The following is a 16226-nucleotide window of genomic DNA, read 5'->3' as shown; positions in this document are numbered from 1 at the left end:
TATTCCTTCGTTTAAATCATTACTTTTAATTATAATAACTGTTTAATCATCAATTATCAATAAAAACTGATAATATAAATATTTTGATTATAGAAAGTTGCGGGATATCATTTATGTTGATAATTCAAAATGAAATGAAATTATTATATTGTTTTTAATTCTAAAATATTTTAACTCATTTATATCAACTATTATCATATTATTGTTATATTAAAATATTCATACATTTTTTGTTTAAATAATGTTTATTTTATTTTAGTTTACGAATGAAACACACTAAGTTTATGATGATTATTATATATAAACATTTTTGTTTGATTAGCAAATGCTAATTTTTGTTAATATGTTATGGTTTATTTGATTTAAATGTTTAATTTTTACGACTCATTACATCTATATGTACCATTAGATAAACTTTACAATGGGCGATTACTATAATCTTATATCAAAAGTGAGTTTGAGTTTGATTGATTATGTTTTTTTCCTTTATACAAATATTATTTGTTATAGAACCATAACAGCATTGATGATCTGATTGATCCTAGATGTCCTGGTTACTATTGTGGTCGACGTTTATTAGCTAATGGTCGTACTAGTGATTGTGGATCATGTCCTACTGGTACCCGTGTAAATGCATTTCATATGTGTCAACCATGTACAGACACTCCATCATCATATGATTGGATGTACTTATTGTTTATGGCTGTAGTACCTTTATTATTCCATGCTGTATATATAGATTTATCTTCAATATCTTGGGCATCTCAAGTAAAGAGGTAAATTTTTTATAACATATATATTTATTTTTAGAGATGTTTAAGTGCCAAATTTTTTAATTCTTTAAGTGATAATTCAAGAAATAAAACTAAGACCAAAATTGTATTATACATTTCTGCAACACTTGAAGTTATTACTGCAGCAACACTAGCTGTTTTAGCAGTGGATCCTTTGGGTCAAATATCAATTCGTTCTTGTCGAACACAGTGGTTATCCGATTGGTATACAGTATTGTATAACCCAACACCTGATTATCATGAACCATTAAGGTGTACTCAAGAAGCTGTATACCCAATGTAAATAAATATAATGATTAAGTATAAATCTACTCTACCAAGCATACTATTTATTGAATTTTAAATAAAGTTAGTGATTCCATAATTACAAATCTTTGGAAATCATGTAATTTTTCTGTTATATTTTAGATAATACATTGTAATATAAATTATGAAATAATGTTTATTTAATTATTTTAATAAAATATTAAAAATTAAATCAATATTATAAAAATAGCAGTATTAGAATAAGTAGATTTATACATAATACTATAGTAGAACAGTTAACTTACTGAACAAAAATTAATGCAATGAATTAATGTTTTAGGTATTCAATGATATTTATTTTTTATTTAGGTTGTGTTATTACCTTATTAACATTTCGCCCAATTTTCTCAGCTTATTTTAACTTAAGTGGATCTTTATACTTAAAAACATTATACGCTGGACTGTATTTTTTCCCAATTGCAGCTGTTACTCATGCATTTTTAGGTGGAATAATTTGTAAGTGTTATTAACAATTAATTACTTTCTTTCTTTAAATTTATCATTTTGAAATTATATTTTTTTATTAAATTTAAAATGATATTTTGTAATATAACAGAATTAAAATATATTTTAGCATATTTTTCAATAAATTTTTTTGTTGATTTAAGATATGACTTTTCCATACATAGTTATTGTTTTGTCAGTTGTTTCAAGTGCTATTCATTTTGCTACTGAAATTAATCAGGTAAATTTTACTGAATTTTTTTTTTTTTTTGTTTTAATTAATAAATTATATATTTTTTTTCAGTCAACCAGATATTTAATAGTAAATACAGTTTGTGTACCAAGAAACATATTAATTGTAGCAATACATTGGATTAGTCATGGATTTGGAATAGTTGCCATTACTCAATTAGCTAATCCACCAGTAGATTATGCATTATTGTTGCTTGTGCCTTTACCAACTGTATTTTATATAGCCACTACACGTATAAGTGAGCCCTCTAAGATACTTGTTTTATAAGTATTTTTCTATGTAAATTTGTATAATGTTATTTTGTAAAATATAAACTGTAAGTATTTAAATGAAATTTTTTTAAGTAAAAATAAATAGGTTTTTTTAATATTTTGTTAGTATTTTTTTTATGTAATCTATTAAAATTTTAAAATAACACATCCATTTAAATATTTTGTTGATAAATTAGCAGATTATTCTAAAATAATTAAGTTTTAAGGTTTACACTTTTTGCAATTATAAATTTATATTAATAATAAATATATAATTCTAAAAATTTTCATCTGTTTATAGTAAGATATTTTTAATTGTGTAGTATATAAAAATGATAATATTAAATTGATCAAAAAATATACTTAAATAATTAGTAATGATAAACTTCTTTTAATACTCGTTTTTCAACATATAAATAAAAATATGTTGTGTTACAAACTAAATTAAGACTAAAAACATAAAACCATTTTATTATTTTGTTTGACATTTTAAACATTTCAAACAGTAAGTTATAAATATAGTTTTTTTTTACAAAATAAATACAGTTCAAGTTCAATACAAACAAACTTTAATGAATAATCCAAATAAATTTGAAATTTAAAATTATAGAAGAAATAAATTAATCATTATAGATGGAACAAGATTTTATTCTAATGAATTACATAGTATATCTTTATGTAATTCTATGAGCTGGGTGCTAATCTGTTGTAAAATACCTGATACTCACTTATTAAACATTGTTTAGGATCAGGAGGTGGGTCTTTAACAAGATAATCTGCTAAAAATGGAGCTGGTAATAATAATATTCCTCTGACAGCAATTTCATTTAAAGGAACTGGAATATTTCCATGGCCTTGATCAACTATACAATGAGTAGAGTTTAAAAGATCTCTAAACAAAAATGGTTATACATTATAACATTTTTTAAGTATATTTTTAGATCATATAAAAAATAAATTACTTTTCTTCTAATATTGTTCCACCCCCCGCTTGAATGAGTCTACTTAAAGCCTGATACCGTGCTTCTGAAGTCATAAGCACAGCTTTCATACCATCAAATGCAGCAGAATATCCATTGGAAATCTTATTACGCCAGCGATATCCAGCACCATGTAGTGGAGTTGACAATGACAGGTCAGATAAAGGATTTCCCCATTCATACTTATCTTCCTATTCAAAATGAAATACAAATATTATATAATAATTTTTTTAATTTAACTTAAATAATTATGGAAATATTGACATTTATTATATTATATATTTAATTTATTTTTCTAAATAGTAATTAGTTAAACCATTCTGATAATAGTATAATTACAGTGTTGAGAGAGGTTGTATTTTCGACCATTGACTAAATAATGAGGTTGCAAAGGTATACTTTTATGACCTTTATAAATGTTTATTATCATAGATAATATTATTAAGTAAACAATAAATTTTACTTAGAATTAAGCGTATAATATATTTAAAAATATGGGTACACATTTTTTTATTTAAATGTAGAAATTTGTAGACAAAAAAATAGGATTTTAATTATATAATTTTTAAGTTAGACATGTATAAACATTGTGATTGGAGGAAGCAAATATCATCTTGCTTAAATATAAGTAATTTTGTATTATTGGGGTATGAGGATGTTAAAAACACCTGTTACCATTCAAAAAAATTGTTGTGATTTCTTAAATTATACCCAAAATATCACTGTTCTTAGACTTTTAACAAAGGTTGGAATAAATTTCAGCAAATAAAATAAAATTATTGAAGTACATAATTAAAATTTAAAATTATTGGTTTATAATGCTTTTTTTAAAAATTATATTTGTAGTAGTCATTTTATCATAAAGTAACACGAACCGGAAGGAAACAATTTTTTTCTAAACAAGCATCAATGTAACTAGGATGTAAAATCCATTTTCCAGATGCTAATGAACAGAGGTACTTTTCACTTCTACTTGGTTGATGCATTAATACATGAGTCACATCTTCACTAAAAGTAGCACTGCGTAGTACTTGAGCACCAAGTTGTTCAATTGCATCTTCATATTTTTGACGCTCCTAAAAGTAATACATTACAATAAGTTAATACAAGGAAAATGTATAAATTAAAAAAATGTATACATTACATTAGAGTTTACACTGGTTAAAATGAATTTTCTATCATAGTCAGTAAGTCTTTTCAACTATAAACAATAATTTAAACATAACAATTAAATAAAAACAAAAAGTATAAATAATAATAATACTCGAGCTTTTTCTTGTTGTTCAGTTGGGTCTTCCCATCCTACTGAGCATTGTTGTGATGATTCAATTATTCTTTCCTTAAAGAGTGAATTTCCTATACAAAAATCATTTTTTGAAAACTGTAATAACTATAAGAACATTAAACTTAAATATAAATATAGAAGTACATGAAAAAGTTATGATGATCAGTTTTTTAAAGTATAATAGTGTTACTATACTATATAAAAAAACTCACTAGCATGATCATCTTGACTATCAGCACAATCTATTCTTGTTAAAGTTACATCAGGTTCTCTAGGAGTTGATAAGTCTTGTTGTAATTGTTCCATCGTTCTACAAATATTTTAAAGTTATAAAACTTAATTTTTTTATTAATAAATAGCTAACATGACATTTCCATTTTTTTTTTTTTTTATAATAAAAGTAGTTAATGGATTAAGAAATTGTATTTCAAGTTATGATATTAATTTAAAAAAAAAACTATACATTTAATGAAATAAAATCATCAATATTATTTAATATTTATCAAAATATGTATATTATTAAATATATTGATATTTTAATATACAATTCTATAAAAAAAAAAAAAAATTAATTATATACATTATATTAATTATAATACAAACCGTCTAAATTCTTGTTTATCTAATGATTGCTGTTTTGATTCCTAAAAAAATAGTAGTTAGTAGTTTAAATTAGATCTTCTAATTTAAATACAGAGTGATTGATTAACTATGCCTCACAAATTATCTCTAAAATATGAGTTATCTTCTTTTTTCTTTATGAAATATTATGTTTCTATCTTGGGTTGCTAAGTGTGTAAAATTACATTTTTATGATCATCCCTTATGCTTTAAATCAGTATCAATTTTCAAATGGTAACCCTATTTTTTTTTTATATAATCAGATCAGATTTAGTTTTGAAATACCCTTTGGACTATATCAAGCCGGTTCTTAAGAAAACATTCCCTACAAAGTGGAATCACTACACGTAGAGAATGGAATATTAACCACTTGACTGATAAAGGAGGATTTGTAATATATACAGATGGATCCAAAAAATCAGGAAAGGTAGGTGCTGGCACTTGGGGTCTAAAGCCACGAATAAATGTCAGTATGTCATTGGGCACAACACCCTCTGTTTTCCAAGTAGAGGTGATGGCGATACCGGTAGGGGCTCAGAACCTGCTGGTATACAAGAATAGGAAGATAACTATTATAGACTTAGCACAACACAGACTAAACATTATACATATACGGTGCAGTAAGTATGGTCTATCTGTTAATACAAATAAAGCAGAGGTTGTTATGTTTACTAGAAGGAGAACAGGACTAGACGTCTTGACACTCTTACTCTAAATGAATAAGAAATTAGCTTAAAATCGGAAGTAAAATACTTAGGTATTATCTTAGATAGTAAGCTAAAATGGAAATCACATGTTGAGCCAAGAATCAAAAAAGCAATGACCATACTGTGGACTTGCAGCAGAGCCTTGGGGAAGACAAAGAGTCTTAAACCAAGAGTTATGTATTGGTTGTACACTTCAGTGATTAAACCTATGATATTGTATGGTGCTTTAGTCTGGTGGACCAGAATAGCACTCGTTACAGCTAGGAAAGAATTTAACCACATACAGAGAATGGCTGCAATAGCCATTACTGGAGCATTAAGAACTACACCAACGGTCGCATTAGAGACACTAATCGGATTGTCTCCTGTGCATCTAAAGGTTAAAGCTCACGCCCAAGACACAGCACTAAGATTTCACAACTTAGGTACGTAGACTATGGAGAGTGACACAGCAGAACATAGTAAAATAATAGAACAGAGCTTTTTGGAATACCTCTTAGACTATATAAAACCGGTTCTTAAGAATAACATTACCTACAAAGTGGAAATCACTACACGTAAAGAATGGTATATTAACCACCTGACTGAAAAAGGAGGATTTGTAATATATACAGATGGATCCAAAAAATTAGGAAAGGTAGGTGCTGGCATTTGGGGTCTAAAGCCATGAATAAATGTCAGTATGTCATTGGGCACAACATCCTCTGTTTTCCAAGCAGAGGTGATGGCGATACTGATAGGGGCTCAGAACCTGCTGGTATACAAAAATTGGAAGATAATTATCTTAAGTGATAGTCAAGCGGCTTTGAAGGCACTCTGTAACGATCAGATGAATTCAAAGCTGGTCCTCGAATGCAGGGAAACTTTAGAATCACTATCGAGGTTCAACAAAGTTACACTAGCGTGGGTACCAGGACACAACGGTGTCACTGGAAATGAAAATGCTGACTTTCTAGCCAGGAAATGAGCAGAGAATACCTATGATAGATCAGAACCAGTGGTAGGACTCACTAAGCAGTCGCTCAAAACACTAGCCAAGAATTGGTGCAGAGAACAACACAGGAAAATTTGGAAGTACTTGGTAGTACCTAGACAATTTAAAATGTTTATCAAGACCCCCGGTCTACTGCTGGGTGATCTTAATAGCATGACTAGACATCAAATAAGAACTTTGATTGGTCTACTGACAGGACATGGTCACCTGCTTAAACATCTTAACACAATGGGGGTATCAGAATCACCATTGTGCAGGAAGTCTGGAGTAGAAGAGGAAGATTCATTTCACATTAGTGCGAATGTGAAGCCTTGTCCACAGTAAGATCAAACTACTTGAGTAAACCTTTTCCTGAAAAAGAAGATATTAAAAACCTAAGACCCAAAGAAATACTTAATTTCGCCGGAAAGACAGGACTCTCTGGTCATCCATAGGGGTGACTTGATGATCCACCCTTGTACAATGATAGATATAATGTAATAAGACTTAGGTAGGTAAATCGAATTGAAACAATTCTGTATGAGGTGCGCATAATGGACCAACAGGTATGAGTGCATGGGCATAATGTTCTCCCCTCGATAATAGCTAAAACTAAACTAAAAACTAGTTTTAATTTTTTTTTTTTATTTTATTCAATTATCAGCGAGATATGATTCATTAAGGGGATGTGAGTATTACTCACGTTGATTTATAAAAGACACGCAAATTTTATATCATGGTACAATGCACCGATAGTTAGTATCTATACACTAAATATTAATGTTACTGTATTTACCCAATTACTGTTTTATTTGTTAAATTCCCTAAATTTTAAATAGTGATATCTCGTTTAGAATTGATTAAGATTTATTTTTTTGCTAAACAAGATTAATAAAAAAAACCCAGCACAGGAGGGTCGTGCCACAGTGGTGACGTGGCATAGTTGGGTCAAGTATAATGATATCTGATAGTGATTAAAATCACTATCATAAAAAACGCTTTGATGCAAATCTTTAGATAGTGTTTAATTTTAAAAAATTGGTGGATTATTCCAAAAGCTACATGATCTGCTATTTTCTTATTTATATCTTGATTAAGATAAAGTATGTCGATTGAAAGAGGAATATAAATACTACTTTTAATGAAAAAATTGTGTTGATCCATACACTTTTCAATAAGTTATAGCATTATAAAGTTAAAAATGTAAAAAATAAAATCGAGAATTTTCATACAAAAATAGCATTTGGTAGCCATTTTCACCGTGAAGACAAAATAAAGTCCAACATTTTTTTTTCCATGATAAAGTATATTATATTAACTTTAATTTAAGATATATATATATAAAAGTCTCAGACTTTCCGGAACACTTTCAAAAGTTAAGTTGAAAAAGTAGTCATTTTAAATCCCTCCCTGTGGGCAGGAAAAGAATCAGATTTATAAAAAAAAATATACCAAATAAAAGTTAAAGAAATCATGCATCTATAAAATAAAAATTATATTGATTTGGTTATTTTTAAAAAAGTTATGGCAGTTTTAAGTAAAAAAAATGTTTACATTTTTTTGAAAATTTGTAATTTTTTTGAAGATTTCCCCCATTTACGGGGAATGAAGGAAATTTATTCAATTTTTGAGGGTAATGTCTTTGACTAGATACAATTCTAGGTACGATAATCTTTTGATGTACCGTTGAAAGAAATTGGTTCAGTGAGAGCTGAGTAAAAGTGGTAACAGACAAAAAAAAGAACACATCATAGTAAAACCAATACCTTCTCAGCTTCGCATCGAAGCTAAAACTGGGTTGCTATTTGAAAAACTAAAGTTGATATTGATTTGAGGGTTAAGGGATGAAGATGGAATCTTTATTTTTCTTGTCAAGTAGCTCAACAAAGATTTATAACAAATAAAATAATTATATATATGATAACACTAATATTTTTAAAAAAAATTTGTAAGGCATAGTTAGTCAATCACTCTGTACATATACATGACCTGCTTAATTAAAGGAGATAAGATAAAATATTTTTTTTTAGTTTAATTGTTTTAGATTTATATCACATGATTACCTACCTCTAAAAAAAAACACTTTATAGAAAAGCAAATAAAAAATTATAAAATAATATTAATGACTTACTAAAGTAGGTGATTTGTTTACACTGGATTTATTCAAAGAATTATCAGATAAGTTAGTTTTGCTTGAATTATGATAATTTTTCAATGAATCAGTATGATTGTTATTTGCTGGAGAATCCTGTGTAATCATTATAATAAGGTAGAAGATTAATTTATTATACTTTCATATCATATATTATAGTAATATATAAAGTCTAAAGCTTCAGTATATTTTTTATAAAATTTATAGAAAAATATTGACATTTCTGTAGTTAGAATACATGTAAGTATAAATTACAATGTTTCTAATAGACATTACAACTTTTAAGTTCATAACATGTTTTTTTAGCACACATAATGCTTTGTAATTCAATCAATAAATTTTTATTTTTTGAGAAAATAGAAAAACAAAAAAATTTTTAATGATATGTTATCTCACCATCCATAATTTCAAGCTTATAATACTTCTCTAAGCATCATAAAACTCCTTAAAATGAAAATCTAACTAAATAAATAATTTGAGAACTATATATATTTACTTGATATTTTGAAAAATGTTAATACTTACTTCTTGATTATTGGATGTTGGAAGTAGAAGTTTATCCCATAGTTGCCTTTTTAGTTCAGTCAATGGCTAAAAAGATAAATATATATTTTTTTTTAAATAAATTATACTTAAATTTATTATTGTCATAAAGAAATATTTTCGTACTGTGCTTTGGCGATTTTTAACTGTAGATTGATGAGGTGTTTCTTTTGGTCCATCAGGTAATGTGTCTACCCACCTAAAGTTAAATAATGTTTATTTAAATCTTGAATTTAATTTAAACTCAAAATCAGTAATAAGATTTTTGTGCACACTTTTTCCAACGTTTTTTGGTTTCTGGTGTAACAGAATCTTCATAAAAAACTTGTCCATATGGGGTATCAGGAGTTTTTAAATTAGCCATGAAATTTCCAGAAACTACGGGTGTTAAACAAGATGATTTTAAACGAGTTCTCATACTAATAGGAGATAATTTATCATCTACTATAGTTTTAGGTGTTAAATTCATTTCTATTGAACATTTTTTCTTAAGAGGAGGTTCAAAATCTTCTGTATCTTGTAGGGGTATAGCAAGTTCAGATTCTAAATCTTTCTGCAATGTTTCAGGATTAGTAAGTTTAGGTGTAATTGATCTTTCAAAATCATTTTGAGAACGACTCAGAGATTTAGTAGATGTAGTAGCTGTAGTATCTATAATTGAAGACTTGTCTGCTATTGTTTCATTACCTTTAAAAGCAAATATATTTGAATTAAATAAAAAAGGTTATAAATATGTATCATTAAATATACCTTTATTATCAATTGGATATTGATTTTCAGATAAACGACGTTTATATTTTACACAATCTAACAACCATTCTTTAGAAACAACAGGTACTCCCCATTTTACTGAAGCTTCATATTTTGGACCCTCTGGATTAGGACAAATAAGATGTGTAGTAACCATTATATTATCTGCTAGCTTTGGTTTTCGAGACAATGCATCTTGATAGCTAAATAATATTATTGGAGCTAAGTAACAACATGAACTAAAATTAGCCAAAATAATTTTGGCTAATATAATTTAAAAATTATGCATTTATAATGGTAGAAACATACATTACTAAGTTACCCCTATGTTTAGACATCTTTAATTACTTTTAAACCAATGAACATTTTGATTTAACTTGTTTTACAAATAATTCATACAGTTTTGTACAATGTTAAGTGCATATATTTTATTTCTCTAATAATTTTAAATTTGGTCAATGACACCTAGATCAAGTCTTTGGTTAATTAAAAATTCAGTATCTACCTTAATCAAATTTAAAGAATAGGCATGGGCAATATCAAACAAATTACTGAAATTATTACTATATATTATTGTATGAAATATTAGGTCATATTGTATATGGTTTGTCAGATACTATAGAATATTCGTAAATATCCCAATTTTGATAATTTTACCAAGTATTACATATTTTGACATTTTTTCAGAACACTAATGGATTAAAAGAAAAACTGTTTGAACTTAATTTATACAAAACAGTTAGATCCACAATTTAATATTAATAATATTTTTTAAGAGAGCGTTAATTTACAATCAATTGCTAAAAACTACACTTTTGGCTGATTTTCAACCCTAAGTCAGAATGGTTTAAACTTATCTGATTGCCTTGAAATTTTTTGTAGCCACTTTTTATATATACAAACAAATTTGGGGAGTGAAGAAGAATATCCAAAATTTTAAAAATAAAGGACACCTTAGTGGGTTTGTAGCACAGGTGGGTACAGATTGTACTAATATATGTGCTCTATACCTACTCTACATACCCACTCTATGTATTAAAATGTTTATAACCTAATAAGTACTTATCCTAAAGTTGATAAGGGCATTCTGTATTAAATATTATTTTAAAATAATTAATATTTGTGTTTTATAAATGTTTAATATCTATCTTATGGCTGAATTTGATGTTTATTAAAAAATTATTGCTAATTTATTTTAAAAATTAAAAAAATGTCCAGACAATTTGAAAATGAATCAATTTTTTTAATTAGATACTGCAAACTTATTCACATAATAACTAAACATATTTTAATATTTAATTTTGAATTAAATTAATAAAGGACAAAAGCACATACTGAGCACCAAGTAACAATGAAACTTCCTTTAAAAAATATCGCTCTGAACCTGCATAATTCGTAACACTAATCACACAGTTCTTTAAAGGAGTTGTTCCACTAAAAATTACTGGTTTATGGTAGTATGAAATTTGAATTTTTTCAATGTTATTAAAACAGTCTTCCTAAAAAATATGAAAAATAATTATTAAACTCAATTTTTTTAAATATAAATTACATTGATGCTTACTATCCAAAGACAGCTAACTATTTCAGCATCTATAGTTATTGACTTTTCATTAAAAACTATTGGTACAACAACATAGTTGATTTTACCACGATAACTTCGTGTACTAACTGCTGTTCCACCCATTGAAATGATTTTGCTTTTTACAGAAGACATTTGATGAGCATCCAATCCAAACATAAGTATTGTCAAGCCTATAATCATTATAGCTTTATGTCTCATGTATAAAATAAATATTATTAAACAAACCCTCTAAAACTGATTCAAGTTTACTATCTTGAGTAGACATGGTTTCTTGTGTTGAACAAGTTGATCTTTGACTTTGTGAATCATTAGAACTATTATTCATTTCTGAAAAGGACATAATGCTATCAGATTAAAAACAAATTTAACTGTTAGAATATTTATGAAATTTACTATTTGATTTGATTTTAAATTTTATCGACATTTAATGATTTTTAAAATGTATATTTCATATTCTTACCAACATTCAAATACTGATCAATAAAGTTATTGTGTAATGGACGTGCGACAGGTATTAATGGTGTTGATGGTTTAGGTTTCTCTACAATTTTAGACTGTGAAAGAGTTCTATTTTTCATCATAAATAATCCCTTATTTCAACAAAAAGATGAAATATTCATTACAAATGAATCATCTGATAATATTTTATATTAAAATTTATGAAGAGTTCCATTTACTTTTTTACTAAGAGGAGATGGAGATTCTGGAGTAAATGCATGAGAAGCATCCATTGCAAGAAATTGATCTTCTGGAGCAGTAGACTTCAACTTAATGCTTTCAACTATCCAGTTAATATTGACAACATGAGGTCTATATAAAAAAAAAATTGTATCCTTTTATTATATCATACATAGTGAATAATAAATGACAATAATTTTATATATCAAATTTTAATTTTAATAAAAATAATATGATCATACAATTTTACAATTTCAAAAACCCCAATTTTGAATGAAAAATGGTCATTTAGCTGAGCCTTACTATGAATAAACTACATAATATACTTATTCATTACTTTTGTTGAATAGAATGTAATAATTTAGCTAAAGATGCTGAAAAATCTCCAACAAGAATATGTGTAACAGACTCATTTAATTCTGTATATCTAATACCACCAGCAGATATTACAATTCTTTTCAATTTTTCTTCTTCACTTGTACCAAATCCACTAAAATAAATCTATAAGAATATATTCATAGAATTTAATTAATAATTTTGTATACATAAATTTTTTTTTTTAACATACTTTACAGCCATCTAAAATTGTACCAGCTTTTTTAACATCACTTAAGTTTAAATTACTTAAAATAGCCCTGTAGTTAATATTCTTAGATAAATCTGAAAGAGAAAATAAGTAAAACTATTAATGTATTCAATCTTACTCATACATGTTAAAACTTATAAAATTTTTTATATAGCTTACATTGACCATTATTTTTCTTAGGCGTAGTACAATCTTCTTGTGTTCTACAACTACTTGTTAACTGACGTTTAAGAACACTAGGATCATTTATTGTTTCTTCAATAGAAGATTTATGTTCAGCCATGATTTCACTAATATCTCCTTGAGAAAAAACATCTGAAAATGAAGTTAATATATTAAAATATAAAAAATATACATTAATAGAAAAGAAACTATGCAGACATTCAAAATTGAAACAATTAAATTTATTCTAAGAAAGATATTTATGTCGAGCTGTTTGTATTATACAAAAAATAAAGACTTAAAATCAGAAATTAAAAATCTAAATTAATTACATGCTTTTCTAAATTAAATATTGATCTAAGTATTAATTTTTTTTTGTAATGATATGGAAGTAAAGAGGAAAGCAGTTTTAAAGAAGTTACTCCAGAAAAAGGTATTTAAAGGAGTTAGTTTGGCATTAGGCCATCAATATGAATGATATTTTTAATAAAAGTAATTAAGGAAACTAAACATACGTTGGACATGAGAAATTGCTGGAGTTGAACTTAACATTGTGTTTTTGACTATATAACTCTCAGTTTCTACTAAATAACCTTTATCTGCACTATTAAATATCCAGTTAGGCTTCACACATATTAAACCCCATTGTTGAGCATAAGAAAATTTTTGTCCAGTTGGTTTATTAACTACTAAAACATCAGTTTCGCCTTTCTTCATCTGAGGTGTGTATTTACCCCCTATTCAACAATAAAAATTGTGATCATTATATATTACTTAAGATTAAATAAATAATGTATTTCAAACATTTTAGTTGTTTTTTCTTATAATTTAATATTATAGTAAATTATCCTTACCATATTTGCCAACCAACATAGAAATTTTTTCCCGGTCATTAAAATCTAATCCAGAAGTAGTCACTTGAAGGTTATAAAAAGTAGGACACTTGTATTTATCAAATAATGATTCAGTACCGACTACATTACGTTCTAAGCTCTCTTCCCATACAGCATCAACCCAATTTTCTATCATAATTGGTAATCCTACTTCTATAGCTTTCTAAAAATTAAGCATAACTTTCATTTCAGCATACCATTATTACAGTATTTCAATATGTATAGTTAAAAGAATAAATAATTCAAAGTTTTGACTATGTCATTTTTCATAAAGATTAATTTTAATTAAATATCATAACTTATCTTTTTTATTATACTGACAAAATATGAAAGTATATTAAAAAAACTTCATAAATCAGAATATGTAAAATTAATAATTGTAGAATTTAACGAAAGTGTAAAAATTAACTAAGGCATATTGATCATAAAATAATAAAATAATAATGTGTATGCATAGTACTATCATTATATAAAAATTTTTGGATTATGGATAAAATATGTGTTCTATAATTATTATTTACTGTATATTTTGGTGATCCCACTTTTCCAACCATCAAATGAGTTGTAATATCTCTAAGATTGTGTGTGAAAATTCCACCCATATACTCAAATTTTTCTTTGACTCTCTCCTAAAAAAATGTGAAAAATTTAACATAATATTTAAATAAAAAATAATTTTTTTACTTTTTCTTTTGGGTTTATATTAGAAGCACTTAATACAACATCTCTCATTGCTAACGTGTATATTGGTGATTTATTTTCAGGTATGGGAATGGATTCTACAAAACAAGTTCTAAGACATAAAGGACTAACAATTCTGAAATTTTTTTAGCAATTAGAATTATACATAAATACATATACTAACTTTCTTAAGAAACGGATAATAAAAATAAATAAAAATTTTAACTCACACGGCTTCATTTTGTTTTGCTGCCATTAATACATGCTGAAAAGCAATTCCTTCAAAGTTATCAAATACAAAAACTTGATTTTTTTTAAATGTGTTTATTTCACAAACATCATTTTCAGCAACAATGTTGGTTGTCAATTCGTGATCATTACAATCCTATAAGTAATGGCATGTACAAATATTTTATCACAATAAAGTAAAACATATTTTACTATTATAACAAGTATTACCTGTAAGGCTAATTGCATAGATTCTGACATGTCCTCGATTTTAGTGCAATTATTTTTTAATACGAAGTTTACTTTGATACTTTTTTTCTTTTTAGCCCACATTTTTAAGGATAAACAGAAACTACTATGATATTACGTGATTCGTGATAACGTTCGAAGTAGTTATCAAAGTTGTTTTTTTTAAATTATTAAATGCCTTTCTGACCGCTGTATTGTCAAGGCGGTAGTGTTCCCAGTTTTCAGTGATAATTATTTCGGTTAATTGCATAGACCCAATATTGAATATTAAATTATAACCATTATAATAATAATGGTATGGTGGTTAATGGTTATAATGTGGGCAATGATTCTTTACTATTAAAAAAAATTATTATTAGGAACTTAATTGTGTAAATTCTCCTAACGGTTTTAAACCTTCCTAAAATCGATTATTTTTAATAATTTCAGACGATTCATTATTTTTTTAAATTAATGTGAGATATTTGTTTTGAGATAGATGTTTCCTGACGTAGAGAATTAGTATTTCATAAAGCTAAATTATTTTCTATTATTACAATTAATCTTGTTTGTATTTATTTAATTTTGTATTCATCTCTAAAAGTATTCCATAATTGTATTTTCTAAACCTTCTTGTTTCTATTAAATATTGTTTAAGAAAAATATAGACAAATACAAATGTATTTTATGTTAATTTGTATCTGTTACCGTTAAGAAATCATAATAATAAAATTGTTAATAGGTTTATAGCAAATTCTTACTCTAAGTGCGTTGTAATTTACTAGACGTTGTAAAGGTAAGTATTTTAATGTTTGTCATTGTTTATTAAAAAAAATATATTGTAATTTCATTTTAACAATAAATGCGAATCACTAAGAAAAGTTAGAAAAACAAGAACTCGGTTTATATAATTGATCCCCTTAATTTCATCATAATCGATAAAAAATTTTAACTAAATTTTTGGATGATAAAATTTTTTTCATATAGAGCTTGACAAATGTCTAATAATAAAAAAAATCATAAGCTGCGCTTTATTTCTAGGCTATATTTTTAAATGTTGATAATTTCCGGAATACTAATTAAAAATATGTTATGGACTAGCAATTTTTTCAATTAAATAATTTTT

At 26.3% G+C, this 16226-nt stretch overlaps 2 protein-coding genes across 2 annotated transcripts; one reads left to right on the top strand and one right to left on the bottom strand.

Annotated features, from left to right (window-relative positions):
- The first annotated feature begins 167 nt into the window (after nucleotides 1–167).
- On the top strand, nucleotides 168–2166 carry LOC126896108 (JNK1/MAPK8-associated membrane protein). The gene is made up of 6 exons (XM_050668585.1): nucleotides 168–451; nucleotides 511–776; nucleotides 846–1073; nucleotides 1381–1556; nucleotides 1709–1785; nucleotides 1849–2166. The coding sequence occupies exons 1-6, from the start codon at nucleotides 422–424 to the stop codon at nucleotides 2062–2064; spliced, it is 993 nt and encodes a 330-aa protein (XP_050524542.1). The 5' UTR covers nucleotides 168–421; the 3' UTR covers nucleotides 2065–2166.
- Nucleotides 2167–2478: 312 nt separating this feature from the next.
- LOC126896091 (DNA topoisomerase 2-binding protein 1-B) lies at nucleotides 2479–15258 on the bottom strand. The gene is made up of 26 exons (XM_050668548.1): nucleotides 15104–15258; nucleotides 14875–15029; nucleotides 14648–14780; nucleotides 14485–14592; nucleotides 13925–14126; nucleotides 13586–13807; nucleotides 13068–13223; nucleotides 12891–12982; nucleotides 12660–12823; nucleotides 12322–12454; nucleotides 12105–12234; nucleotides 11870–11971; nucleotides 11624–11814; nucleotides 11395–11558; nucleotides 10060–10262; nucleotides 9585–9996; nucleotides 9436–9508; nucleotides 9292–9357; nucleotides 8746–8862; nucleotides 4917–4957; nucleotides 4526–4623; nucleotides 4293–4384; nucleotides 4173–4229; nucleotides 3904–4104; nucleotides 3011–3219; nucleotides 2479–2940 (listed from the first exon to the last, which is right to left on the bottom strand). Exons 1-26 carry the CDS (start codon nucleotides 15203–15205, stop codon nucleotides 2733–2735), a joined length of 3831 nt encoding a protein of 1276 aa, XP_050524505.1. The 5' UTR covers nucleotides 15206–15258; the 3' UTR covers nucleotides 2479–2732.
- Nucleotides 15259–16226: the final 968 nt, after the last annotated feature.

The sequence above is a fragment of the Daktulosphaira vitifoliae genome, unplaced genomic scaffold, assembly GCF_025091365.1.
Source record: "Daktulosphaira vitifoliae isolate Bord-2020 unplaced genomic scaffold, ASM2509136v1 Scaffold_1, whole genome shotgun sequence".
Lineage (NCBI taxonomy): Eukaryota > Metazoa > Arthropoda > Insecta > Hemiptera > Phylloxeridae > Daktulosphaira > Daktulosphaira vitifoliae.
Note: the sequence above shows the minus strand (reverse complement) of the source record. Positions and strands in the feature narration are given on the sequence as shown.

Excerpts from the sequence above, each read along its gene's own strand:
- LOC126896108 (XM_050668585.1), top strand. The coding sequence starts at position 422 with ATGGGCGATTACTATAATCTTATATCAAAA. Across the intron at positions 777-845 it reads TGGGCATCTCAAGTAAAGAG|TGATAATTCAAGAAATAAAA; the intron begins GTAAATTTTTTA and ends TAATTCTTTAAG. Across the intron at positions 1,786-1,848 it reads TTGCTACTGAAATTAATCAG|TCAACCAGATATTTAATAGT; the intron begins GTAAATTTTACT and ends ATTTTTTTTCAG.
- LOC126896091 (XM_050668548.1), bottom strand. The coding sequence starts at position 15,205 with ATGTGGGCTAAAAAGAAAAAAAGTATCAAAGTAAACTTCGTATTAAAA. Across the intron at positions 14,781-14,874 it reads GCAAAACAAAATGAAGCCGT|AATTGTTAGTCCTTTATGTC; the intron begins GTGAGTTAAAAT and ends AAAAAATTTCAG. Across the intron at positions 13,224-13,585 it reads AGCAATTTCTCATGTCCAAC|ATGTTTTTTCTCAAGGAGAT; the intron begins GTATGTTTAGTT and ends CTTCATTTTCAG.